The 26,811-nt window shown below is 39.9% G+C and overlaps 5 protein-coding genes across 8 annotated transcripts in view; 1 reads left to right on the top strand and 4 right to left on the bottom strand.

Moving 5' to 3' along the window:
• Nucleotides 1-108: 108 nt before the first annotated feature.
• On the bottom strand, nt 109-5,214 carry LOC105262783 (hormonally up-regulated neu tumor-associated kinase). The gene is made up of 6 exons (XM_011298562.1): nt 4,859-5,214; nt 4,033-4,355; nt 2,903-3,164; nt 2,521-2,803; nt 2,016-2,323; nt 109-1,898 (listed from the first exon to the last, which is right to left on the bottom strand). The coding sequence occupies exons 2-6, from the start codon at nt 4,099-4,101 to the stop codon at nt 685-687; spliced, it is 2,136 nt and encodes a 711-aa protein (XP_011296864.1). The 5' UTR covers nt 4,102-4,355; nt 4,859-5,214; the 3' UTR covers nt 109-684.
• A 977-nt stretch (nt 5,215-6,191) lies between these two features.
• LOC105262781 (rho GTPase-activating protein 18) lies at nt 6,192-10,376 on the top strand. 2 transcript variants are annotated; one of them, XM_011298557.1, is made up of 6 exons: nt 6,192-6,315; nt 7,204-7,464; nt 7,524-7,765; nt 7,913-8,738; nt 8,823-9,167; nt 9,374-10,376. In XM_011298557.1, the coding sequence occupies exons 2-6, from the start codon at nt 7,323-7,325 to the stop codon at nt 9,742-9,744; spliced, it is 1,926 nt and encodes a 641-aa protein (XP_011296859.1). In that variant the 5' UTR covers nt 6,192-6,315; nt 7,204-7,322; the 3' UTR covers nt 9,745-10,376. The 2 variants fall into 2 exon arrangements, with proteins under 2 accessions (XP_011296859.1, XP_011296861.1); XM_011298559.1 differs by lacking the exon at nt 6,192-6,315 and adding an exon at nt 6,488-6,763.
• LOC105262782 (uncharacterized) lies at nt 10,224-13,748 on the bottom strand. Of its 2 annotated transcripts, none has more exons than XM_011298560.1 (10): nt 13,564-13,748; nt 13,316-13,504; nt 12,879-13,121; nt 12,619-12,816; nt 12,304-12,531; nt 11,783-12,232; nt 11,310-11,640; nt 11,017-11,222; nt 10,737-10,940; nt 10,224-10,662 (listed from the first exon to the last, which is right to left on the bottom strand). In XM_011298560.1, exons 1-10 carry the CDS (start codon nt 13,724-13,726, stop codon nt 10,388-10,390), a joined length of 2,487 nt encoding a protein of 828 aa, XP_011296862.1. In that variant the 5' UTR covers nt 13,727-13,748; the 3' UTR covers nt 10,224-10,387. The 2 variants fall into 2 exon arrangements, with proteins under 2 accessions (XP_011296862.1, XP_011296863.1); XM_011298561.1 differs by having other exon boundaries at nt 11,783-12,226.
• A 158-nt stretch (nt 13,749-13,906) lies between these two features.
• On the bottom strand, nt 13,907-16,515 carry Hr83 (Hormone receptor 83). Its single transcript, XM_011298839.1, has 6 exons — nt 16,512-16,515; nt 15,942-16,082; nt 15,772-15,867; nt 14,699-14,905; nt 14,331-14,639; nt 13,907-14,139 (listed from the first exon to the last, which is right to left on the bottom strand). The coding sequence occupies exons 1-6, from the start codon at nt 16,513-16,515 to the stop codon at nt 13,907-13,909; spliced, it is 990 nt and encodes a 329-aa protein (XP_011297141.1).
• A 431-nt stretch (nt 16,516-16,946) lies between these two features.
• The window catches only part of LOC105262776 (GATA-binding factor A), a 28,252-nt gene continuing 18,387 nt past the window's right edge, over nt 16,947-26,811 (bottom strand). The window contains exons 2-6 of one of the 2 annotated variants that reach the window (XM_011298548.1): nt 20,516-20,736; nt 20,161-20,405; nt 18,712-18,884; nt 18,056-18,338; nt 16,947-17,911 (exon numbers count right to left, since the gene is read on the bottom strand). In XM_011298548.1, coding sequence (XP_011296850.1) covers nt 17,592-17,911; nt 18,056-18,338; nt 18,712-18,884; nt 20,161-20,405; nt 20,516-20,706 — 1,212 coding nt within the window. In that variant the 5' untranslated portion in view covers nt 20,707-20,736 and the 3' untranslated portion in view covers nt 16,947-17,591. The remainder of the gene's footprint in view (nt 17,912-18,055; nt 18,339-18,711; nt 18,885-20,160; nt 20,406-20,515; nt 20,737-26,811) is intronic. The other variant, XM_011298549.1, reaches the window with a different exon arrangement.

Raw genomic sequence — 26,811 nt, 5'->3', positions numbered from 1 at the left:
CTTTGAAATCATGTAAATAATTCATTAAAATTTTGGTCGTTAGTAAAATTGTGGTGGCGTTAGTGTCGACTGTCGAGTGAAGAGACAAAGGATTACAAGAACGAAGGGTTTGAAGTCAGGGAGGCCATAACGGCCAAATCCTTTATTGAAAAATTCGAATTCCAAATTTTAACAAATTGTGACAAATTCGCACATTTAACCATGTACAATGCTTTGCATCAGTAAAGTTAATAATCATAATAATAATAAACCTAATTTTTCGAATACCGGGAGTGAGTAAATGTCAGTGAGTGGATTACAGTTTTTCAAGAAAAAAATGTGTTGTGTTTAAAAGTGTTGATCAATTTTTGGCTTTTAAGAGGACGAGTGATATTTCGGCAAAGGAGTGATAATAGGTGATTTCCACGATTCGGCTTTACATCACTGGTGAGTCTCGCATGCTCCATTCAATTTTAAATGTAGAAAAGTTATTCGAATATTTTCGAACCAAAGAATAACAATCGATAGAAGACGCCGGAAGCAGAATAAACATTCCAAATTTCTGACAGCGATAAAAATTTCCCTTGTCGTTCATATAATCGGTATCATTTCCATCTACGTATGTGGAAAAAAAATCAAGTAGTCGTCACTGTCTGGTCCCATTTCGAGTAATTTACATCGAGTCATAATGAAGAAGCATAAAAATCAATTGCTAACGGATCTCCCACTGCCTGGCGATCCTCCATTTCTACTGGACTGCTGTCTGATGGCTCCCTGAGCCACTCCGTAGTGTTCATAAGCGTCTTTTCCGTAAACAGTTGCACCCTGCTCCTCATGTCTTCTACTCTCTTTTTTATTATAACTAGAGGCCATTGGTTTTGATGCGTGTTGAGTCACCCCTTGAATTGTTTTGAAACTCTGCATGACTAATTGGCCTGCGAAGAGCGACATTGGAGCCTGGTTTTTGTTAGAATTCTGATTATTTCTGTTGCCACCGATGCTCCCCTCAATGTGAGGGGACATTCTGGGGCTGGAAGAAGCAGCTTGTGGAGGAGATTGTGTTTTATTCCGTCTGGAGGGTGGTAGAGGGCTTTGTGGAGCATTCTGATGATAATTATGAATTTTGTCGGCTCGTGGAGATGACCGAGCGCCATTTAGATCAGTTCTTGATGACTCTGGGGTGGAGCTGATTGGAGTGGGAATATTATCGAGGGAGTTTGAGACACTTGGGCTTCTGTTCGAAACTGAAGGTGTTCGGTCGAGCCTTGAATCGTCGTTTGGTACTATTGGAGCCGCTGATGATGCCTTTTGGAGCGGAACAATTGATCCTAGAGGCCCCGGGTACCTCAGCGGTTCCAAATTTTCACCTTGCACTCCCATTGGCAATGATGGCAAGGAGTGACTGGTGTTGATACTGAAATTGGGATCTCCATTTGGGAAACTCGAAAATCTTGCAATTGTCTGCATCTCCCTAGCAACTTGAGGAGCGAAGGGATTTCGTCGCTCTATGTTCTTGAGGGAGGGTCGATGAGTAGACCGAGATTTTCGGTGACGTTTTTCCTCACTTCCATTTTTATCATTCGTCTTCGCCTGAGTACTTCCAATTGGCCTCTCTGATGTTGAACTCTTTATGCTAGGTCTCCTCTCTGGAAAGTGCCTGCCTTTCAGGTTTGCTTCGTCGTCTTCTGAGTTCTCGTGAATTTTATCGAGCTCCTCAAGGATTGAATCGTCGTCCTCATTCTCCTCGACGATGGCGCTTGCTTGGATCCACTCGCGGATTCTGTCTTTCTTCTTGGCTCTGTCCACGGTTGTTTCAATTCCGTAGCGGGTTAGGGTGTAGAGGAGTTGATTTTTCTCTTCCAGAGAACTGTGGAAACTGTACATGGAGGCACAGAGCTCGTCCCTCTCGTCTGCACCACCTGAAGGTTAAAAATGAGGAAAACTTTTAAATCCAATATTACTAATTGATACATATATTCGATCCGTGGACAGTAATAAAATCTCATAGAAAAACGATTGAAAAACGGTCCATGTACCATTCAATGCCTTCTCTGCTCCCAATTTTCCCAGCCATCGGTCGTCCACGTATTTGTTGACCTCCAAAACACTTACTGGGCGTTTTTCCAATTTTGGCTCCAGCAGTCTGGAAAACATGGTCTGCGCCCTCGAGCTTATGAGCTGAAACAACTTCGGCTTCTTCGCAATTTTCAGCATGGCCGAATGCCAATTCAGGTACCTGGTGTATCTCCTATCGTCCAGGGCAGCTTTCTGCCATGGCAGACATCCGGTCAAACAAACAAACAGAACAATTCCAAATTGCCACACATCGTGGGCTGTTAAGGCTCTGAAAATCATCAAACGTAACAACAAAGCCATGAAAATCTATCAGAATTTGAATTCTGTACGATTCCATGTGTAAATAGAGCGTTCATTGCAACATGAACATGGATCGGCTAAGGAAAATGAATAAAAGATTATTTTTTCCTATCGAGTCCGATCCAAGATAAATTAGAGAAATCGCATATTGAAATTATCGCTCACTTGTAATTCTCTTCAGGCTCAACCCTCAGGACCTCGGGCGGTGAATAAGGTAGCCACTCGTTATGCCTTCGAACAACCGTATTGACCTTCCTCGTCTCCCCAAAATCGCATAATTTGATCCTTGAAAAGTCACTTTTAAACACTAGCACATTATCGAGTTTAATATCACGATGAACGAGTTCACGACTGTGAATATGATGGATTGCAGCTGCCAACTGCCTTGCAACACGTTTTGCATGCAGCTCACCGAGACCAGTTTCAGAAACATTAGCAGTTAAATCACCTGAGCAAAGACAAATCCAAAGTACAGATTCCAAAGTGAATATAAAAAGGCATGACTTCTCTCCTGCAATATGATACAAGAATATTCACTTGAACTCACCGAGAGGCGCATATTCCTGACTGAAAACGTAGAATCCAGCGGTCTCGAAGGCAACGTCATACGTAGTGATGATATTTCGATGAGCCGATAGATGCAAACTGTAATGAAATTCTCGATAAAAGTCTGTGATTGCTGTGTAAGCCTTCGGTAATGCCTTCAACACCATTTCCGTCTGGGTGCTCTTGTGTTCGGTAAGGAGTATTTTTCCGAACCATCCTTCACCAACAATCTGCAGGATATCGAACTCCTCAGCAAGATTAACCTGGAGACACGAGAGATTCATACAGAGTTCAGTGGTCATGATGATGCCACTGGCATATCTGATTCCACTGTGTCCCATAATCTTTTATATTTTTCACGCATCCCCCTCTTCAGTATCCCACTTTGATCTGTGACTCAAGAATCTGTGTTTCACTACTCCACGAAAGCTATTTTTAATTTTGTTACTGTTCGAGCATGTGCAGCGACTGGACTGACGAAGAAAGCGACCGCGATACGTCAAACTTTTTCCACGCTTACACGAGATATCGTTTGAATCTCGTTCAACAGTTGACAAGTCGTTAAAACCCTCGTATCATTTATTTTTTGTGTTCATTCGTCTCGCGATTCTGATATTCTATGATTTCTATGATTTGTAAGACTGATATTGCGATGGGGGTTGATTCTTGCAAGTAGACGGGTGATTTTCAGATATGATCGCATTAATCCGATCGAAAAGTACCAAAAACTGATAAATTATAAAGAATTGTTGGAGTTTATTACAATGGTAGCAGTAGTATAATTAGATTGGGTAAATTTCACCGTACAGATTGGATTTAATGCCAGAAATAGGTACCTAGCACCGTTACTCACGTACGTAAATGCTTGCAAGTGATACTATTTCTGGATATCCCAGATTTTCATTCTTGAATGTAATCTGGAAACCCGTTTTAAGGATTTATCGGTATTTTGTTATTTGAACAATCATGTCTTTGTGAGTTTATTGTGGCCTCGAGGTGTCTGTAATGCTCACTCTCAGATATTTCCGGGTATTTCCAACAACTCTAGCCAAGATTACGTCGTTAGTCGGAAGAGAATTTTTGGTTTACGACCAATGGATTATTGTTGTGAACAGGGGCAATGAGTTGTACCTTTTCTAATTCGAATTCTCGGATTCTGTGGATGGATCCACTAATGGATTTCTTGGACAAGTTACTCATTGTTGTGATTTCCTTTGAGCTTTCTGGGAACTTCAAGTTGTCTCACGTTTTTTGTTAACAAATGTCATTCTGCGATCATCGCTGATATATCTAAACGGAATCGTTGGATAGCTGCCAAAGGGCACCGCACTCCAGGATCACGAGAATTAACGCTCCGATGATCGAGTCATCGTCGTGGCCTGTAGAGTGAGTGATGTCTCGGTGTCTTCGCCCTCTTGGTGGCTTTGTCCTCTGGTTTATTCCTCTTTTCACTTCTGGAAATTATAAATTTTATCGCAGTTGATGAATTTCAAGAGAACTTTATGGGTAGTATAAATAACAAGTCTACATTTTTCCTTCAGCCGATTTATCCCGAATACAGGCAACATTATCTGTGAGATTTATTTATTTGTTTATTCCAATTCTGTTTTCGTTTTCATTGACCCACTTAGTCTTCGATTGGATCATGAGATTTCCGAATCACTACCTGCAAGGAAGTGACAAAGTATTCGATTCATGCATTGCTCTTCAATCGACAGCTTTCGCAATTGAAAAATACTGCATTCACCGAACCAGATCGACGTCTAATCCCTGATCACTGCCAAGGGAATTGCACCATCATCCCAAGTCGCATATAATTTCCCCACTTTGAGTAATGAGTGGCCAGGAATTTTGACTTGATTATATTTCTTGGGGATATAATGAGAAGAACGAAACAAGGGAATTTGAAGTAGAGTGATTGTCGTTTCGTAACAATTGACAAACTACGGAAACCTACCTGCAGAGATATCCAAGATGGTAATATCGATTTATCATCTGGAATTCACATTATGCAGTTTTCGACAGATTCTTAACGGAAATTTTTCACATTTTCCTCAATTGAGTAATTGAGCGCAATCGAAAAATGTTAGCACAATCACAAATTTAAAAGAACTGGTCAAATCGGTTCAGCGAAGTGGACAATTTGCCGATTAAGTTGTGAAAATGAATACAATCTGCTACTGAGATTATTTCACTTGATTTTATTTACGACATTGGTTAAGATAATTTCTCTCTTCATAATGATAGGGGCTTTGAACGATGCTGACTCTGTAGGGTACACTATTCGTCTGTCTGCAGTATTTATAAAACACCGACCGGAAAGCAACTGAGCTGATTTTGGCGTCGAGCCGGCTTGGAAGCCGTCGAGACAATATCGACGTCGACGAGAACAGACGGGTATAGTTTTCCTTGTGGTAGATACATTAGTATCACTTTTTTCTCTCGTTTCGATGGACCTTAACTATTTTCGAAATCTGATTAGAGGTATATATCTCTCGACTGTGGCATATTTCGTTTTTTGTGCTTAGGTTGTTCTAGATAGAATTGACGAGATTAACGATGAGAATTCATTATTCGGATATCGATAGGATATTCAATATTCGATTAATAAAATCGAAATGAGAGTGGACCAAGAATGGACAATATTTATGAAAATTGTTAACAATCTGCAACTCTGAATATCTTTCGATAGAAAAAGGATTTCTTCTTCCTTATCATGAAAGCAGAGATATGTAAATGAAGTTCGTCTGAGTCGATACTCGTAAGACTGATTCCTTATTGGTCAACTCGAATTCGAAGTCGAAATTCGAATTCGGCGCACGGAATGCGCAGTAGATCTCGTATATGTTAAAGGACAGGTTTATCGTCCGAAAATTTGCGATCATCGATCAATTATTTATTTTTTCTAGATTTCATTCTGAAAATACCGATGTGCGGTATTTTGAAAATTCAAAAAATGTCAGAATTCCAAAAATCGGAAAAGTTTGGGAATCCTTGCGGCAAATCATATAGGTTGCGAATTTTTGAAGAAATTTTACTTAGGGACAGGCGGAGCGGAAAAATTTTTCAAATTCAAAATGTTTTAAACATAATACGATTTCGTATTAGCAACATTAGAAATAGGATTGTTTATCATCAGAGATTATAGGACGTAATCTCTGTTATCATCCCCAAATCAATTAATCAGAACTGACCAACTAAGGCCATCTCTTGGTGAATGACATGACTGTCTTCCCTGAACCCACACACCCAACAATTTAGAGATCCTCAGTCTTCCGTATACAACACAATCTCGACGATTCCCTCCACTCAAAAAAACCAGTGCTCTCTCGTATATTTTGCGCCTGAAAAATACGGCAGCCAACAGGTGGTGGTCAGGCGACCTCGAGGAACGACTGTCGCGTCTTCATGACTGTGAGTTTAACACGATAAATAATTTATAACACTGAAAATATAATTAATTTATCAATTGCAAATTGATCATCTCATTATCCTCTCGCACTCAGCATTTAACCGAATACGGAATGAATAGGGTAAATGCTAGACGTATCGCAATATCTCATCGTTGTGGGCGCTGTTCAGAATTTATAATGCATTCTTAATGGCTTGATCATAGACTCCATTAATATTTCTCTGTTAAACCACATTGGCTTTTGAGAATAGACAAATTTCATTCATGTATCTGCCCTCCAATGGTCACTGCGCATTACTTTTTCGCCAGCTTTGTTGTGTTTATGTTTTACCTGCAATAAAAAAACAACATAATAAACGACTTACTTTCAATTGGTGTACACGTCATTCAGTTGCCTAGCAGCGGTGTATACCGATCTCACTCATAAACATTTGGCCTTCATTCATAATGGTGAGTTCGAAGAGGTGTTGAGAGGCTCCTCAGTTTGTTGTATATCTGTCAAACAGCGAGGTTAGGTTTCGCAACAATTTACATGACGTCTCGAATTTTTTTTTCCTCCTCTTTCCCACTCGATGCAAAACAAATACACAACAATTATTCAACTCGTTCGCTCCAAATACATTACCATTTCTAACGCAGTGGGATATTGTTTATTATCGTTTCCTTGAGGGGGGAGAGGTGATTGTTTATTCACACTATCTCATTGATTATTTTATTTATTGAGGAACAAAGGGGAGATTGAGTGTATTTATGATTTTTCAATTAACGAATTCCTATTTCTCGCTTGTAATTTCGACGAGTGTTGATTTGAATCGTGATATGCTATCATTAACGATAATTAGTCGGCTTATCTTACCTGAATTATCAGGTGGTTATTAAAAAATTTTCAGGATTAACGATTTAACGAGCGCCCAACGTCGAAATACGATGTCAGTCGAGTGAATTACTGTTAAACTGATATTTCGACTTTTGATCATAAACGGGTATCGGTTATTTTGTGCAAGTCAATATGGAACGTGCACATGGTATGACGTACAGTGGTGGTGAGGCACAGCTCCACGAGTACTGGGAGGCCTACCAGAAGATGATGGAGGAAACGAAAATGCTGGACGATTACCTCGATGAGGAGTGCAGTCCACGTAGTTATGACGGTATGAGGTGCCATTAGGCTAATGATTCATAGATAAATTTTTACAACGTGGATTTTTAGAGGGGGAAGAGGAAGCAGAGTGGTTGAGAGCCGCTGGTCTGGGTGAGTTAACAGAGCCTTGGAAAGCAGGTAGGGAAATTCAACCTGACGAACTAGGTGCTGCACTTCGTCCACTCTCTCGTGCACAAGCTGAAGCTGTCAAACGTAGAGTGAGATCTCTCAATCATACGGTTAAACAGCGATTCAATCAGCGCACAAGAGCGAGAAAACCAGACATCAGAGATGTTTTTAAAGACGTTGAAGTAAGATTGATATTCATTACCATTGAGTAACCAATTGATTTAAATTTTACTATGTGGCATATATTCAGAGATATTCCCCAAATAATTGACTAGGGAACAAGTCGATCTTTTATTCGGTACAGCATGATCAAGGACAATGTCTTGCAGGTGTCCAGCACTGGGACAAGATCACGCAGTGCTACACCAGACTCATTAGACTCTGTATCGGGTGAGACAGCGGACAGTGCATCACCGCCATCACCACCAAGTGTTAGTGTTACCGAGAGTCATCATTCACATGTTACTGTGCCAAGTTTTGTCTCGATCTTTCACTCTCACTCGAAGAATCCGAATGAGAAGGAGAGTGTTCGAAGGCTACCCAGTGCTCCCACTGCGGTACAAAATCCAGTAGCACCCACACCACTTCCAATGCAAGAGATATTTAGAAGGGCTGGACATCACTGGTCTCACCGAGGTGACATTGCCTGTGATTCTGAGGGAATTCAACTCACTGGCTTTCACAGACTTGGTACTATTCATATTGCTAGACCCCAGAGGCGAAGTGGCAGTGATCCCAGTGAAGTTGCCAGTACCACTGATTTGGATGTCAAACCTGGAAAAATATCCGGTAGCAAAGACTCCACTCTCAGGCGTAATGCCGGCAGTCATGCAACTGTCACAAGGAGTCACAGCAGTTTGTACGGATTAACGAGGCCATGCGATACCCTGATAACGAGACCGTTGAGTCGTACGTCCTCCCATGGACATTTGAGTTTCGAACAGATGTGCAGAGCTAATGAAACTGCCAGTGGTGATTGGGAAGATTTGGAGGATAAGGATAATGATAAGGATGGTGATCGTCAAAGAGTTGAGATGATGTCCCAAAGGGACATCATGAGGCTGCAGCCACTTCTGTGGCTTGAATTAACATCGGTATTCGATAAATACAATGTACCACTCACTAAACGCAAGCCAAATAAACGCAGACGTAAAGGTAAATACTCAATTTATTCATGTATGATTTGTTGTCTTGTGGTTTGGTCAGGAATTTGTGAGACGGTTTGACGTTTATTTTTAGCTGGAAATTTATTCGGTGTTTCGTTGTCCACGCTGTTACTTCGAGATAGTCAGTTGACTAATGAAGAGAGTAACATTCCTCTGGTTTTTCAAAAATTATTGAATGAATTGACGAGGCGTGGGGTCAAGGAGGAGGGTATCCTTCGAGTGGGTGGCCATAAACAAAAGGTGGAGTCACTGTGCAGTGAATTGGAGACGGACTTTTATAGTAAACCTAAGGAGATTGATAAGTTGTTTCAACGCAGTCCTTGTCACGACTTGTCAGCTGTGCTGAAGAAGTTGTTGAGGGATTTGCCACAGCCACTGTTAACGGTTGAGCTTATTGATGCCTTTTATCAAAGTCATGGTAGGTTCCGAGTTTAAAGACAAATCACTAACGTCATAACATATTCATTAACGAAAAGGTCAAGTGAGATAAGTAACATTAAATATTTTTTCATTACTATCAATTTATCGGGGAACAGTCGATATTGACCAAAACGGCTAAATTCCATTTATTTCACTTCATAATTTCCCCACAGAATTTTATCACATTGTTATTTGTTGTTTCAGGTGTCAAGAGTCCTAATGAATTATCCTATGCGTTAAATCTTCTGGTACTACTGTTACCAGTGGAACACCGCTGTACCCTCAAAGAATTATTAACATTCTTCCAATTAGTCGTGGAGAATCAGAGCTCAAACAAAATGTCAATTCACAATGTAGCTATGATCGTTGCACCCTCATTATTTCCCCCGAGATACATTTATCCACGTGATCGTACTGATTTGAGTGCTCAGGTAAATATGGCCGCTGTTTGCTGTCAAGTGACAGAGGCATTGCTCATTAATATGGATAAACTGTGGGATGTGCCTAGTAATTTAATTGGCCAGTTGCGGAGGCAATACGAAGAGGAGCGGTATCGCAAGTACAGGAAGAAATAATCCAACGAATTATTTTTTGTCATTACGAATTATTCGTGCCTTTCTGCCAGTCTTAAGATATGACAGAGTATTGTAAGATTATTCTCAGTATGTAAATTCTCGTGTAAAACGGGTTGTCAATTTTTAATATTTTTTCCCCCTCAGAAACACTGGAAATTACCATTCTTTGATGTTTATTTTATGATAAAAACACATTTACGGTTTTTTGTAATCCGTGGTGCAATAACGAATTTTATGGGTGCTATGTATCCAACAAAGATTAATTCTTGTATTTATGTAGCGTTTGAACAACGAATTGATCGGTTTTAAGGAGTAAATTCACAGGACTTCCAGTTTTGAGAGAGAATATCAAAGATTTTATTCAGATTAATGTAAGTGGCATTGAAACTGTTGTTTACAGTATAGCGTCTCATAAAATTGAGGCACTTTTCTAATTTAGAATTAAGTTTCGGTACAATGTACTTCTAACTGTTTATTAACTCTCACACCTCACCATACAAACCTCGACGTGTCATTCTCTTTGCGGCATTTTTTATTGTTTAAGATTTGCAATTTGACACGCCATATTACTCTAAGATTATTGTACATAGCTTCGTACTTTGTTACGTTAATAAAGTGCCAAAGAAAATAATCATTGAGAGAGTTAGGACTCTTCTTCCTCATCGAACTCAGTTTCACGTTTCGCTGTTGACTCTGTCAAGGGATTATGAGGTACCAACTTCCAGGTATCGTCTTCTGGCTCCTCGGTTTTTAGATTAGGGGCGAGTGATGAGGATTCCTCCTTTGATTCTGATGGAATCGTATCGTATCGATTCGTTTCGGTAATTCCGTGGTATTCGACTGTAGGAATGTTGATTCCCACTGTCGTTGAGTCAGTTTTAGTATTGTCCGAGCATCTAGATCGTTTTCTCTCGTGCCCTGAAAATATCCATTCGAATTATCCACTTTCGTTTCATTCTAGAGGATAATATATTCAGGAATTCGCTATTTACTCTTGATCTCGTTTGCGACAGCTGCTAGTTCAGCCTCTTCGAACAAAAACAAATTAATTCTCCTATCGAAACCAATGGTTGCTAAAGGTAGGAGTGCCTCAGCGTCCTCCCTGAGTGCAACAACAATAATGTGATGCCCCACTGCTTTAAATTGCATGAGAGCATCTGCGTAAGCAGCTCCACGCTTTGAATCCATTACCGCAACTGGAATATGAATTAATAATTGACCCTGAACAGTGGTTTTTTTTACACTACTACGATGCAAGGCTGGATGACTAACTTATCGATATTCTGCGGCCGTTGTAAATCGAAATGTCTTTTTGAATTGTACTGATGTTTACAGCTGCGGGTTTAGTGTCAAGCGCATTGTTTTGCAATGATCGAATTGCTGAAATCACTGCGCACTTGTCTGTCTGATTGAATGGCAAATGAGTTGGAGGATTGGTCAGGTATGTTGTCATTCCAAACTTCAAATTCCTTGAGGCTCTGTAAAGATCATTTTATCAGATTTCATTCCGGAATATTAAAAAAAAATAAAACATTCCGAGGAATGATAATTAGATTTTAATATACGGAAATGAGGTAACGATGCGTTCAATGAATTCCATGAGAATAGGCTTCAATCCGGATGATGAATGATCCAACAGGAGATAATATCCAGAGCTCTTTTGGATGTCTTGACTTAGAGATCTTATCATTCTTGTGGCGAACGCTTTTGGTTGCAGACACAGTGGAAATTCCATCGGATTATTTCCAGATGTCCAGCCGTTTTGAAACGTGCAGGTAACATTCTTAATTCCTGTCATGATCAGACCATTGTCGCAGTCCAAGAGACATTGTCGACCGTCGATAACTTCACTGCAGGTCCACTTGCCATCCTCTATCGGTGGGGGTATGTCGCATGCTGTAAATACAATAAGTTAGTTCTCTTTATTATGTCCTGTTGATATTACAACAATTCAATAGAACTGCCACAGGCGGGTAACACCCGTTTGTTAAAAAACAATCAATTTGAATTGTTATTAATTGTGACGTATGTTGCTCACTTATTTTGCAAACAAAGGATTGCTTGCTGCTGCAGTCAAGTCCGTAGAAGTGAGGCTTGACGTGGTCAGTTCTGTCCAAATTTAGACAAATGGTGCTGTCTAAATCTGTTTCGATTTCTCCATCAATATGAGTCCAGGGAGGAAAACCGGAATTGTCTTTTTCTCGGAGAATTTTTCCACCGGTTCCTATCCACCGCCACTCGTCCAATGTCATGTTATATTTTCCCCCCAACCACACATGGGCAATTTCTCTCGGATGATCCCCCATTGCTTCAATAATCAGACTGACAATGTCTATATGCTCCACATAAGCCAGAACACTTCCTCTTTCATTGCAAAAATCTCTACTCTCCATCCACGTTTTGTAAATTGGATAGATAATGTACGAGTTGTTCTCGTATGAGAACTTGGCGGGTTCGTCCATCCAATCGCCTTCTTCATCATCTGAATCTAAAAGATATTATCAGTGATAAAGAAACCGTGGAATGATAGAACACACAAAGGATATTTTTGAAAAGTACATTCTTCGCAGATGAAGTCTCTCTTGCGGTCACAAGCAGCTTCCACAAATGTGGAGTTGTCTTCAATGTGTCTGTCCAGTAATAAGCATCCGTTGTTCTTCTCCGGACGACCGAATCTCCAAGGCGGATAGCCACCTTCATCAGTCAGGGAATTGAGAACTGATCCCGTCGCCATCCAAACCCATTGGCCGTACGAATGATAAGCACCAATCCAAACTGATTCAAAGTCTAACAGAAATCATTTTTCATGACTTATAATCAGATAGGTTTATAATTGATATCGATAATAGAAAGCTGTGTAGGTACGTGCCATACCTGGCCTAGTCTTCGTCATGCTATTCGTGAGAATATTAATGATCATAGAATTTTTGAGGATGGCAAGTCGTGCCCCCTTGGTCCTGCAAAATGTTGCCGCTTCAGGCCAAGTCACCCTTCCATGATACAAAACATAAGTATTCCGATTGATCTGAATCCATTTTGATGGAACGGGACTGCTGATAATCTCTCCTGCGTCTGAAAATCGAATGAAAACGTCAACAAACACCACAAAATGTCCTCTCTACAGATCAATCTACTTTTCTCGCAGATGAAGGGCCTCTGAAGTCTGCAATCCATATCAATGAAATTTGGATGTTCGTGTGAGCTTCGATCAATACCAAGACACTCTTTAGTCGGTCTAATTGGCTCTCGACTCCACGGCGGGTAATCCTCGACATTAGGCTCCATGGAAATTTCATTCCTCCACGGACCAGTTTCCTTATCAATCCAGTACCACACGAAGTCGATTCTCCTTCCTCCGAGCCAAGTGTCCTCCATAACTGACCGAAAAATAAAGAAATCATTGAACCGTAAGAAGAAAAAACTTGATGAAAAACTGGGCACTCCCATAATTTCAGGATAAAACTTCGCTTTGTACCATTGGACAGAAATTCGGGAGTGACTTCAGATTTTGCTTTGTTAATAGTTATTTTGCAAAATCTCTGTGATGTAATCAAGACCAATCACTATTAACCTATGTTGGATTCAGCTATCGATCGTGCCACACCCAATGCCTTCTCCATCGTATCGAGGAGTGCCAATCGAGAGTTATAGCTTCGGCAGAGCATTCTGGCTTCCTCCCATGTGACACGTTGCGAGAAAAATAGATACTGCATTCCATCGTGGCGGTAAGACTCCACCACCGGTTGTCGTTCTTCTCTGCCTAAACGTCAGGCGATCAAAACCATTGATTAATAATCTCTAAGTATTTTCGCTACTTACATTCTTCACTCGCGAAGATGCTCTTGCCCCAGCCAAGACCATTCGTTATCGAAACCGTTGACCAAACGACGGGTTGGATAATCGAAAAAGCCAAAAGTGATCTAATCAACTTGTCCACCATTCTGAATCCAATGCCAATGCCTTTGAATGAATAGAGCCTCATGAATGAATTATCGAGAATTTGTAAGCTCCATTAATTTCCAATCAATACAGTTTGCATTAAACATTCGTACAATGCCTAAACGACATGTTTAGTTCAATTGTTATCGGTAGATTAGAAACAAACGCTGAGAGTTGGGCTATCAGTTTATTGATTTCATAGCTCGGTACATGTTTATTCTGATTATTGAATCGAAGCGATGACTCTGTCGAGAGCGACTTCGCCGATTATTGGGGCGAACAGAGCAGAAGCTAGTTCTTTGCTGCAGCAGGTGAATAAAATTGGAAGAATAAGGAGAATTTCTGCGAGGCGATGGCTGTTGTTCTCTCGCTCTTGGTGATGCTTAATCAGAGATTCTAATGCTTTAGTTCTTGCTGCGCTCATTGCACCAAGTCCCTCCACAGTTTCGGCCAACTCTGAAGCAATTATGTATATTGGAATGTTAAATACTTGTTCCAGTGATTGAACAGTAAATAATCCAGAATAACAGTCTTTTTATCGGTAATTGATTACTCATTAATTGGTAAACAGCAGGCATTGTTTTCAGCAATTCTAGATGTTGTGGAAATAATTTCTTAATTGGCTCTGATTAGATTAAGCAATTCACCTGGACGACAAATAACAAAAGTTTCCAAACACGAAATCTCCATTTCATCCAGTTGGAGTTTGCGTATTGCTGCTCGTGCTAATGATAAACACGTGATTATCGTTTTGCTGGCTGTTGGATTCTGCGATTGAAGTTCTACCAGATCAATTGGCCACGTGGCTGCTCGCAGAGTGAAAATGGCAGCCCAATTTTGTTGCAGAATTGCCGTTTGATCGGAGGAATTCAGCATTGAGAATTCTCTTTGACCGCGCGCACCTCGAATTGACGAGAGAAAAATTTGCGCTGAGACTTCGTAGTGGATGGCTTCCCCTAGAAATTTCAGAAATCAAACTGTCGTCTTGGTCGTCTAGGAATGACGTGTAGATTACCTGGAGAAATTAGACGAGGGAATAACGGAGGACAAAGTAATCCAGGATGGAAAATATTTGGGGTGATTCTCGCTTCTTGGTAGACCCCTTCGTTGATTTTCGGGGGAAATGCCGACGGTGGTGGCTCGATTGAACTCCAGGATGTCGTTGAACCTAGAGAAGATGACGCACGGTCCCTAGTGCGCGGGCCTCGCTCTTCTTGAACGGCTAAATATATTTGCGGTGGAAGAGTTATGTGAATGGCTTTCGATCGTTGATATCTTCAAAAGAGATGGGCTGAGTGCGAGGGGTTGAGTTCAGTTGGAATTTTAATCGATTCAAATTTTCAACTTGTTGGTTGAGCTGGGAACCCACCTCAATTCCAAATAAATACATTTTTTTTCTGGATTTTATAGAAAATTGAATTAGAGTGCCCCTATCGCATCGTTTGTTATTACACGGAGAGAAAAATACCCGAAAAGCTAGGGAACTTTCACGTATTTGTAGGATGACCTTGCTTTTCGGGAAAAAGTACTGGAGGTACCGTAAAATTGTCCTGAAACTTTCGTAAAAATTCCTGCTCGCTATACGAAAATTCTTACGGAACTTACAGTATTTTCTCCTGAAAACCAAGGTCACCCCACGAATACGTGAAAATTCCGTAATTTTTCGGGTATTTTTCTCTTTTCTCTAGTGTAGTATTCGCTATTCGAAGATTTCTTATCAATCGAGTATTTTGGGCACGGCAATTAATTAAAATGGATCATTCTTCTTTCGCTTTGTTCAAGATCTTTTTGTCACTCTTACGATTGAATTTTTAATTTTTATTATTTATTCAAGTATTCAGAGCATCGTTATCTAGCACTACGACGGGATTTATTTACTCAACCCCCGACTCTGACAGTGCTAGTTCACCGGTCTGTCAATTATGAATGTTGACACATCCTACACTAGCGGTTGGACGTGTGTCGGGCACGCGGCCTATGTTTGCTTCTCCTTGAGTCAGCCCCCACTCTCAGTCAATCTCGCGGATATTTATCTCTCAATGCTGCAATACCGTGGGTTGAAAAATTATCGTATTGAATGATTCTCACCTGCGGTATTCATCTCCACCGCAAAGCACTTCTTCAGGCGACAGTGGGGACACCAGTTCCTCCGGGCTTTGTCCACTGAGCATGAACCTGTACCTGCTGCAATCATAATAAAAATTCGCCGGTTTTTTTTTAAAAAGATCTACATTCATGATTGAGCAATTGAAGAGCACCTATGCATGTGTATAATGCACCTCGGCGAACTGATCTCTTGAAGAAACAGGAGCAACCGTCGCAGCAATAGACACCGTAATGCTTTCCATAAGATCGATCACCGCAGACTTTACAAGCAACCGGTGTTGGAAGTGTTCTTCCTGTTCGATTGGAAAAGATAATGAGTACAGAACAGCGCGGAAAAGTCAAACTGAAAGCCCGGAGGAATTCCGCCGAAATGTCGATTCAAACTCTAGATATTCAGGAACGCTTTGAATTTCTGAGAACTCACTAATGAATAGAAAAAAAAATTAGCTCACGTGCAGCTCTGCATAAAATTATTTCAATAAAGAACGGACTCTCATCGTTAATTAATCCGAAATGGTATTCTCCTCGCGTTAAAATAATCTCAGTCATAATTTCACAATCAGAGAAATAATATTAAAGACCGAAAGTGTTTAGACTTGCTATCTCCTTCAAGCCACATATTAACGGTTTAATGACTGACAAGCGGAAATGGCACTTGGCGATTGAAAAATGTCCTAGTAAAAACGGTAACGGAATTTTGAATTTCTCTTCGAAAAACTCACCCATTTCACTATATCCTTGAATCGTCAACGACGTCAGATCGTCGATCACTCAACTCTGCGGTGTGAACTCGAATTGTCCATTCGTCCAGGTCGACACCGTCAATTCTGATTCCAATCGAGAAGGGGGAGAAAGAGGATTTGTTAGAATAAAACAACACCCATGACTAGGGGATGGAAACATCGATGTTAAAGGTAGAGCTAGAAAAAATATTTGCCCAAGATTTCCGTCATTCACCCTTCGAGCACCTCTTCCGGTGGAAAGCTTTATCCTCACTCGAACACACATAATAAAAGGGGTCATGGGTAAAGATTAATAAAATTCACAAGTTGATATCTTCGTTTGTAGCTATTTTCTTTATTGCATTAAGTACACGAAAAAAAAAAATTTGAGGGACTCTTTGTAATTCCTACGGCACAATTTACGATTATTTTTATTAATTATCTTAAATCAAAATTCATCGGAATAAGGTGGAATCTAATGATAAGTTTGAAGTATTATTTACAGGTGCATTTTTTTTTTCAATTGATCGGTGATTAATCTAATAATTATCAATGATTAATGTCTACTACGTTGAACTGTTCCTGCAATATTTACAGACGAAACATTAAAAAAATGTAAAAAAATGATCTACTCAGACGCATCCGTATCGATGTATCGCGTGTGCATAAATAACTTAAGTATCACACATAAAGTACTCCTTCAACAGGACACTAAAGAATTAATTAATTACACAGAGAAAAATTTATAGTTAAATCCATTCTGATAATGTTGTAAAAAATGGGAATATCTTCGTGGAGTTTTCGCGAGCACAATTGTAATTAAATATTATAATAATTTAATACAATTATTAAGATACCCCTAAAAAATCAAAATAATAACATTTTAATAATATCATTAACAATAATAGAATCATTTTTGTTGCAATTATGACTGTCGATTGAATGCAATGATAATTCGATTTCGGATTGTTGCCAAACTCAAATTTTTGTACGTCAGGATAAATTTTACTATAAATTTTTCCCAGTGCCGGAACAAATATCCAATAGTAATAGCAAAATCTCGAATGGGGGGGTAATTTCCTAGGATGACGCGAGAAGTTTTGCAGCTGTTGCTACGTGGTGCTGATGATGGTACGAAGTCTCTTGGGTTTGGTAATAATTCTGCTGTTGGTGCTCACTAGTTGGTGGATCGAGCTGATGGGGATGCTGGTAGTACGATGAGTATGGCTGTCCGACTAGTCCGTCGCAACTTCGCGGCTCGGTTTTTACTGCTGGCACTCCTCCAGTTGCCAGTAATGATGTGTGACCGAGATAAACCGGACGTTCGGTTGATACTGATGATGAGGATTTTGTTGATTCTATCTGGTGATGCTGAGGCTGCTGCTGACTGCTTTTCAAATCTAGAGAATTAATTTGCAAAAAATTCTCTTAGGAAATTCCATTTTTTATTTAGTTCAGATTAAAAGTTGTTTGTTGGAATTTTCGTTGTATGGTTTATAACTAAAAAAAATATAATTGAATTTTAAATGTCGTTCTATAGTTACCATTCGACGGAGACGAAGTGGTCGATGTCGAAGTCTCGTGATCGGTTCCAGTGGATCGTGGTGCATTTGGTTCAGGTGTTTTCTTGGGCTTTCGCTTACGCGTCTGTATTCCATCCTTTCGCATTGCCAATGGGCGATTTACCCCGTGCAACTTGAAGTAGAGACCACAGGCATTGCAAACCGGCTCTCCTTCATTGTTACGCCTCCAGAGTGTCGTTGTCCTGGTTCCGCAATTGGTACAGCACAGACCCAGTCGTCTCGTCGCCGTCTGGAATTCGGAGATCTGTCCCATTGCCAATTACGTACGCCGAATGGCGATAATTCGTGATAAGAGGGTAATTAAAATTGTGCGAAACCAGGTGGATAGCCCAGGGTGAATGAGATAGCATAGGCATTTAAGTTTTTAATTAATTTCCCCTCGGCCAAAAAAATTATTTCCAAATATGAAAATTCGTTAGGGTATCGCACTACTTCTGGTCTCTTCTATTTCTTCAACAATTAAATTGCATGGATTTAATTATTGTTAGACAAAATGGAATAAAATTTCCAATATTATCCTCTTTGCTCAGTTCCCGGTACCAATTCACCTAGATTTTCTTTCGCATTATCCCAATTTGGAAAATTGTTATGGGCTTGGACTGGATTCTAATACTTACGAGGCGTTTTGATGGTTTGATCAGCGGCCTGTTCATCCCATTCATTTTGTGATAAAGTCCACAGGCATTGCACAAGTAATGTCCGGTCCCGTCTCTTCTCCACAATGGGGTGGAAATGGCACCGCAATTAACGCACTCCCGCCCCTCCGCGAATTGAAAATCCATCGCTGTATCTGCGAAACACAAATTGAGATACACATTCAATATAATTAAGCATTTCAAAAAATTCTTCTACAAGAATAAAAACTTGTATCAGAAATTCTTGTTTCTAACTGCTTTCTCCTTGAACTAGACCGATTATTCATTTAATTCAACATTAATTGAATTCAGCTATCATTAGTAACAATTATTAATTAAGCGATTAAGTTAATTAGTCCTGGCCCGTTTTGCTTAAAAAATTCAATATCGACGCGGTGAAACGAATTGAGTGAATTTTGGGCGACAATAATCATATTTATTTAAACAAAAAATTGGTCGCCAGCTGTCGCCACCTGGGGACGGAACCGTTGACCATTGGAGGCGTAAACTCCTCCGGTAATTCAGGAAGTTGAGATAAAAGACCAGCGCGATAATTTCAAATTTAGAATGCATGACAGATCGATTATTAACCCCCTGCCCCCGGAAGACTCGAACCCTCTAATTTATCGAGTCTCTTAAGTGGTCTGCAAGGAGAAAACTGCAGCGGGAGCACTCGAGTACTCTGTGCTCTGTGGCAACATCCCTCAAAGCTCACCGCTATCACTTATATTTCCAAGTCTGTGCCCACATGGCCCTCGGTTAATCGCTTCTGGTGTGTGTGATCCGAGAAAAGAAATCACTTCTCATTCTCATATAGCCTCTCGGCTTCCCAGACATACTCCAGGTGAGCCCACTAATTTCACTGCGAGATATGTTCCAGCAAAATCATAGCAGTGCCTTCGATCTCCAGGGACTTCAATCATTCCTCGTAATTGAAATCCTTGGATCGATATTTCATCAAGACAAGAAATTAAAAATTATTTTTCATGTGGAATTCTAATTGATTTTTCAATGAAAGCTTCAGTTTCATTTCACGCTTTTATTTGAAAATTTGAAATTTCATTTTCCAACAGTGTAAAATGTAAATTGAACTTGAAATAATTCTTCTAATGAATCACAACTTCAAACGAGTTACACTTGACTATTAAAAATAGCTTGACCTCTCGTACCACAGACATGGAAGAAGAATGGAAAAGTTACGTTGGAAAAATCGTTTCCAACTCACCCGCATGTTGTGATAAAAAAAAACCATTACTCCCCTCCTCGCAGCTAAAAAGCCTACGATAATAACTAATCGGTGGAAATAGGAAATAGCGACGATATCTTATCGTCGTAGTGCAAGTAGTCCCGCTACTTTTGTTCGGGATATCAGGCCTCATTGCTGAGTACATTCACCTAATTCTAGTTGAAAAAGAAATAGAGGGGACATACCGTACGGCGAGGCGCGTTGAAATCCGGCGGATTCGTAAGGCCACCGGGAGGACATCATCGCAACATTTTGCGCGTAAAATGGACTTGCCAGGGTGGCATGAGGGTGAGCTGTGTGGGGATGGGATGAATGGGGATGACTGTGGGCTCCATGGGCTCCCATTCCCCCTGGAGAACCACCCGTGTGTCCTGCCAGAGCATGATGCGTGTAACCGTCGACTCCATGCTGCCAGGATGCCGTTTTATCCCTGATAAAATTCAACGAATAATTTCATTATTTCATCGAATTAATTCACCAATAATGAAATTAGGCAATATAGATTAGAAATTAGAGATAGATTGATTGAAAATGAGGTACCATGCGGGTGAAGCAGAACCAGGAAAGGAGTGATACTGCGCCGTGGCTGCTGTTGGAATAGCCGGCCTGGAGGACGGCACATAAACCGGCGCCTGGAGTTGCTGATTGTGCTGTTGTTGCTGTTGCTGGGACTGTTGTGTCTGGTAGTCGGTGCCCGCTCCGTACCCACCACTTCCACTTCCGTGGAACATTCTATCCGAGAGCACCTACCACCGCATTAGCTGGATAACAATAATAGCATAATAATTGATAAAATGGCGGCTAATAATAGCACAATTAATATCATCACAAATGTTTCAAAATGAGCATTTTCGTTATCGAGTTATCGAGTTATCGAGCTATTGAGTTTTCCCGAGAGTCGTTCGAGCCTCATCTTAATCTGATGAGTAATAATAAAGTATCTAATACTTGTAGACCGAGTGTCTACTTGGCAAGTAGCCGCGGGCTACTTGACTCAACAGAGATGTGAATGATGATCCTGAGTTGGTCATAACGAGACGCAACAAATGGACATTTGAAAAAACATTGAATCGCCCATTTGCTTTGTGTACGTGGAGATCATGACCCGAGTACTTCGTATTTGGCATTTGGTGAGACAACCATGATCGTTGGGGCTTGGCACCGGTGCCTGGACCAACTGTAACCCTCGACATGAAATTTATTGCGAGAAGGGAATCGCAGGGCGGACGGTGAGGAGGGCCCAGTTCAAATAAAACAATGCGATACAGAGGGTCGAAGGCGGAGAGAATGGAGTGAAGGAGGATGAGAGACTGTCTCCACCTCCGTTGGGTGGTTTGTGCGCCTTGGGATGAGGATTCGAGGCACAACCGTGAAATCGGAGATAGCGGATAGCGGCCATTGCGACCGCGAATGCCAGCGGCGTGTAGGCGGGACCAAAACCCTTCTTTCGTCGGATAAACGATTCACCATCAAACCCGTATACCTTCCTCTCAATACCTCTCACTCTCGAATCCTCATTTTTAACAATTCCAAGTTGATAAAAAATTGAATTGAAAAGAAAAAAATTCACACTGAATTGTTTATAAATGACACCCCAAGATTGTTATTCAACGATTTTACAACATCAATTTGCATGTTGAAATTTATCACGATAAACATCCAAGCTCAGTCATAAATAATAAATTGGTAGTAAATGAATGAAATTGATAATGAGGAATTCTCGAGGGTTATAAAATTTATTCTCTACCACAAAATGTATTTGAAAACGAACAGTAAATTTGCGGTGAATTTCAAATGATTGAATAAAAAAAAATGATATCGCTGTGGAAGTATCTGCGTGTGAGTATTTTCACATTTACAAATTGCTCAAATGTTGAATAACTTAATCCAAATTTATGGGCATGAAGAATAGACCCGGGAAATAAGTTCAATCATACATTAATACATTCCGTTTTCATTTGCACAACTATTGAATGAGTAAATTGGTATGCCAACAATAATTCAATCCTCGATTTAAATGAGCTAATGATTTTTTAACCCCAGTATATTCCATGGGTGAAATGATTTTTCACCAGTAAAATAGTGGAGATAATATAAATTAATGACAGCGTAAATTCAGTACTGCTCACGGTGATTTCTCTAATCCGGTAACGCGGGTTTTATCGAGTCTCACCTGCGGCTCTGAGACTTGGGACTTGCACGTGCGCATTATACACAAGCTACCATAACAACGACAGGGACTAACAGACATTTGTATATTTACATGTCTCGGATTATGGAGTACCTCGTATGTACCCAATGCCTCTTTCCCTGCGGGTTACAGGTGTAATTTTCTTGCAAATCCAGGGGACTCTGTTACTTATGCTCAATACTAGGTTTACGTCAGTTTGTTAAACTTGTCGATGTATCAGGGGAACATGTAAATCTGGGCATTCACCGAGTTGTGGAAATCGTTGGTACAACACAAACCCATGTATTTTCCATCAACATGAGCTCCACTTCCAATCAAACAGTCATTAAAATTTTTCAAGCAATCAATCCTCAACATTCATTATAATTTCATTGAATTTCAATCCGACCTTTAAATAATCATTTAAAATTGAATTTTCTCGTCTCTCCAGGTCATTTATTATAATATTTGAGTCCGTGAAAATGCAAACGAAATAGATCAAATTTAGCTGATGAAGTTGATTGGAGTGTTGTGGATTAATTTTAGATGGAGTGAATTGGAGTGTATTTTTTCTATTTCGGGTGTCACATTTTCCACGACCTCAAGTGGCGCCAAATGGCCAGGAGTGTCCCCTGGCGCCGGCTGGTCCCCATCGTTACATTAGTGTGGATCTCACTCGAAAACCGATATAGAAGACCCTCTGTATTCCAGAGAGAGAGTCTATTACTCAGTTATTGTCCATCTTCTCGACCTTTTCCCGACGAAATTCGTCCACAGGTACAAACACGGGGTACCGGATACAAAAGAGACAAGACATTCAGACATTTAGACATTCAGACACTCTAAAGTGGCCATTTGGAGATGACCATCAATGCGAGTCCTGAAGTTTATTGATCCCGATGAGGGAGTCATGTCAAAAGGTCTGATTCAATCTCATTGCCATCTCTTATTTTTAATGGCGATGATGACGAACGGGCGCGCATGTCCTCGGCAAATGGAAACGAATTGAAAGATTTTCGCGAAATTTTTCAGGAGTCAGAGACTCGGTTGGAAGTTGAAAAAAAAAATGAATGGATTTGAAATTGGCCAGGCGGTGGGTTTGGAGGCGCCACGGCGCCGGATCTCGTAGAAGGGTTTTCGTGTAGGTCTCCAACACTGGTGGATCTGCAGTATCACACACCCATTCACAGACCGTGAACATATTTGTGGACAACGTGTGTCGGGATCTCTCGTTGTCGTCTTTATTTTTTACGGCTGTCTTCTGTCCACTCTGGACCCTCTTCCCACCTCAATTTTCCCCTTATGGATGACGCACACTGTGTCAAAATTCGAGGATGCTAAAGACCCGGGGGATAATAAATTTAATTGATTTTCTTTGTTTCGACGCGGAATCGCTGATAAGTTCAGTGACAATTACGCGTTAATTTTTAATTGGTTGGGTTTGAGTGGATTTTGAATATGATAGCTTTTTCGTCTCCTGATGTTCATATTTAAAATGTTCATGCAAATCTATTGATGGAATTTCAGTTTTTTAATTCCGTGAGTACTCGCAGAAATTAGGGTAGCACCCCTGCTGATGGATGCAGAAGAATTGGAAAAAGTTTTTTTTCGTATATCCCTGGAATGTGTTTCATCAAATTTTGTCAAATCTAAAAGTGTAATGATAATGGCGAAAAATCATTAACAGGGAATTTCCTAATCTTTTTCCTCATGAATGAATCATAATGTCAGTCAAAAGATGCTGAAGTCGCGGGAGATAAATTTGATTGATTATCTTTAGTTCCGCTGTGTGTAAACTTCACTGTTGGAAAATTACAGTTGAAATTCATGTACAAAAAACTTGAAATTTTTAACGATGACAAAATAACATGAAATTCAAGCTTTCATTGAAAAATCCATTATCATTCCATTCGCCACGCAAAAACCAATCTTCTTAAATTTTAGATAAAAACGGGAAATATAGTGATTGCATAATTTGAAATTCAAACGAATTCATTGACGCCAGCGAAACTCGCACAGTACTTTATAAAATTCACTATTTCAGGCACTTCAAAATTTCCATTACAAACGTTTCAACATCGCACATTGATAGAGCGATTAATTAATTATTAAGAAATCGAATATCCCCTGAATCGAAAAATGGTAACAAGGTCATACATAGAAAGGTTTCCCCACCCCCGGCAATTCGTGAAACAATAAATTCTCGTGAATAAGTTCAAACATATCTCCTTATAACCACGAAACCCCAGGATTATTTATCGATCTGTCTGAAATCAGGTTGAATCAGTGCAATAATCAGCTTAGACAACAATCTCTATGATTCACCGATATAAATACTTAATAAAAATTACGGAATAATCCTCGTAATCCGTCAATAGACTTTCCTCTTTTACATTTCAAAAAATACAAGTGAAGGAATCTGATATATGCATTCATTTCAATCTTCCGGAATAATTGCTCACCACCAGAATTCTGAATTTGATTAAATCGTCAAGATGAATAAATTTTCTTGAACAAGATACATTGAATAAAAAAATATTCATAAATTACTTTGAATTCTTTATGTATAAATATCGTTCCCCATAACTCCACGAAAAATGGTGGTAATGGTATAGTGCGGGAATTTAAAAAAATTACCTCAATACTAAAGGTAGAGACCAATTATCTCAAAACCGGAAGAAAACGAGAATACTGTGAACTCAGATTATTTGATTATGGAATTTGCCTGCGAAAAAATAATTTAATTCAATATTTGCCTCGTGTGGCCATTGAATTTGGCGGGTACCCGATCAGGAGTCGCGAGAGATTCAGAACCGTCTGTAAGACCTCGATGACAAGTACCGCAGGTACATAACATATGCTAATTGCCAGGTAGTAAAATCGGAGCGCGAATGGAAGAGAAATTGATCCGTCCCATGCATTGTCAATGGTTGGACCATTACAAGCACTAAACCCCTCGTCCAAGTCGAATAATTCCCATAAAAAGCCGCATCTCTCACGATCGAGGCCAATCACCATTTTTTTATCTCTTTTTTTCTTCTCGACTTGTTTTATTCGGGTTGAACTATAAAATTTCGTGACCCTGGAGTATTTTTTTACCATGAGACACTCAAAACCACTTTGTTCATGAGACTAGTCTCGTTGGTCCCTCAATAGCCTAGAGCTCTGAGCTGATGATTTGGCCGACGGAAGCGATGACTTCTCCAAGGGTTAAGGCGCGAACGAGTGGTAATCCGAAACCAAGATGCAAACACGAGATAAAGTAGTGGCTCAAGGGGTCCTCAATGTATTATTTCTTCAAGCCTGTTTTTTTTTCGGCACGCGACTTCCACCTTTATATTCATCCACACGCGTGTGTGCATCCTCTCGATATCTATCTCGCTATGATTCACCGCGTAATTACTCGTTCGGGGAATTTAATTGATAATAGCTGATCGAGATGACCGGAAGTCGTTATTACACATCTACACCTCTCTCTTTCCCTCTCTATCCTGATTTATCCTCATTTTGTTATTTGAACTAGTGATAAAATGGAAAATGAAGAATAATTTACACGCGTTTTAGTGTCAACTCGAGTCGAGTTACTTCATGTCAAACCCAACGTGTAATCACAAAAACTTGTGTTTTCCCGTCTCGTATCTTTCCAATGTCTGTTCGTAAAACCTTATCCAAAACATTGATTTTCACGTCGTAAAAATGGGAATGTTATTGAGCAATTTTTTATATGCTATAGATGATTACGAATCGAGTGGTTCACTGGTGGAAATTATTATTTGAACATTCGGATGGAAAATGGCCAAAGGTTGAGATCCAATCGTGCAGTGGATGAGAATCTAATATTTTTCAAGTATTTCAGAATATCGAAAGAAAAATGAGGACAAAAATTTTGCAATAAATTATTTTTACCTCGAATGCTATTAATTTTTCACACTTATCACCCGGGTGACATTTTCACACTACCATTTATAGGAAGATCCGCATAATTCAGTGATAGATCGACACGAAAGTGTCTATTGAAAAAAATTAACAAGGCGGACCTTATCATTTTCACGTAGGTAAACTCGCCCTTCGTGCAAATTAATCTACGATGGCGACAGCAGCAGAAATATTATAAACATGAAATTGAATGAACGATGATAAATCATGTCATTCAGTATTTAGGTTATGGTATAATTCTGGTGTAGCCACTGCAATTCTCCTTAGTTCTGAATTTATGACAACATCGGATCTCAGGGAGTTAACATGATATTTTTCCTTGAACCAGTGCGTCCTTTTTAACTTAGCGGTGTATTACTGGTAATACTGGTGTGTTCATAGTGCGGGGCTATAACGACGATTTATTATCTATACACCAATGACACTCCTGTTATTTATTGCTGTTGTTGACGACTGGAGAACACGGAGCGAAACTCTGTTATTTACCATGTGGTGGGAGAAAATATTTTCAACGTTACCGAATTCTCAAGTCCAATATTCTCTATATGCACGTCAACAAATCTCAATGATACGACAGGTGATTCTCTATTTATTTGAGTTCACTGTCTCAAGTCTAGATTTATCGTGAAAACTGTCGATTGAAACTCAAAAAATCATAACTCATAAAGTTATTTCTGAACAGTAAAATTTCCAGCAAAAAAAGTTTTTTTATATATTTCCCTTAAATCCA

The sequence above is a fragment of the Fopius arisanus genome, unplaced genomic scaffold (assembly GCF_000806365.1).
Source record: "Fopius arisanus strain USDA-PBARC FA_bdor unplaced genomic scaffold, ASM80636v1 scaffold00011, whole genome shotgun sequence".
In the NCBI taxonomy this organism is placed as follows: Eukaryota; Metazoa; Arthropoda; class Insecta; order Hymenoptera; family Braconidae; genus Fopius; species Fopius arisanus.
Note: the sequence above shows the minus strand (reverse complement) of the source record. Positions and strands in the feature narration are given on the sequence as shown.

Coding starts and splice junctions, on each gene's coding strand:
- LOC105262782 (XM_011298560.1), bottom strand. CDS start 13,726: ATGAGGCTCTATTCATTCAAAGGCATTGGCATTGGATTCAGAATGGTG. Junction 13,505..13,563: donor CATCTTCGCGAGTGAAGAAT/GTAAGTAGCGAA, acceptor CCTGACGTTTAG/GCAGAGAAGAACGACAACCG. Junction 11,641..11,782: donor ATCCTTTGTTTGCAAAATAA/GTGAGCAACATA, acceptor TTGTATTTACAG/CATGCGACATACCCCCACCG.
- LOC105262783 (XM_011298562.1), bottom strand. CDS start 4,101: ATGAGTAACTTGTCCAAGAAATCCATTAGTGGATCCATCCACAGAATC. Junction 3,165..4,032: donor GAGAATTCGAATTAGAAAAG/GTACAACTCATT, acceptor TCGTGTCTCCAG/GTTAATCTTGCTGAGGAGTT. Junction 1,899..2,015: donor AGCAGAGAAGGCATTGAATG/GTACATGGACCG, acceptor TTTAACCTTCAG/GTGGTGCAGACGAGAGGGAC.
- LOC105262781 (XM_011298557.1), top strand. CDS start 7,323: ATGGAACGTGCACATGGTATGACGTACAGTGGTGGTGAGGCACAGCTC. Junction 7,766..7,912: donor ATGTTTTTAAAGACGTTGAA/GTAAGATTGATA, acceptor AATGTCTTGCAG/GTGTCCAGCACTGGGACAAG. Junction 9,168..9,373: donor TGCCTTTTATCAAAGTCATG/GTAGGTTCCGAG, acceptor TTGTTGTTTCAG/GTGTCAAGAGTCCTAATGAA.
- Hr83 (XM_011298839.1), bottom strand. Junction 15,868..15,941: donor TGCATTATACACATGCATAG/GTGCTCTTCAAT, acceptor TTATGATTGCAG/CAGGTACAGGTTCATGCTCA. Junction 14,640..14,698: donor CCCTCGTCTAATTTCTCCAG/GTAATCTACACG, acceptor TGAAATTTCTAG/GGGAAGCCATCCACTACGAA.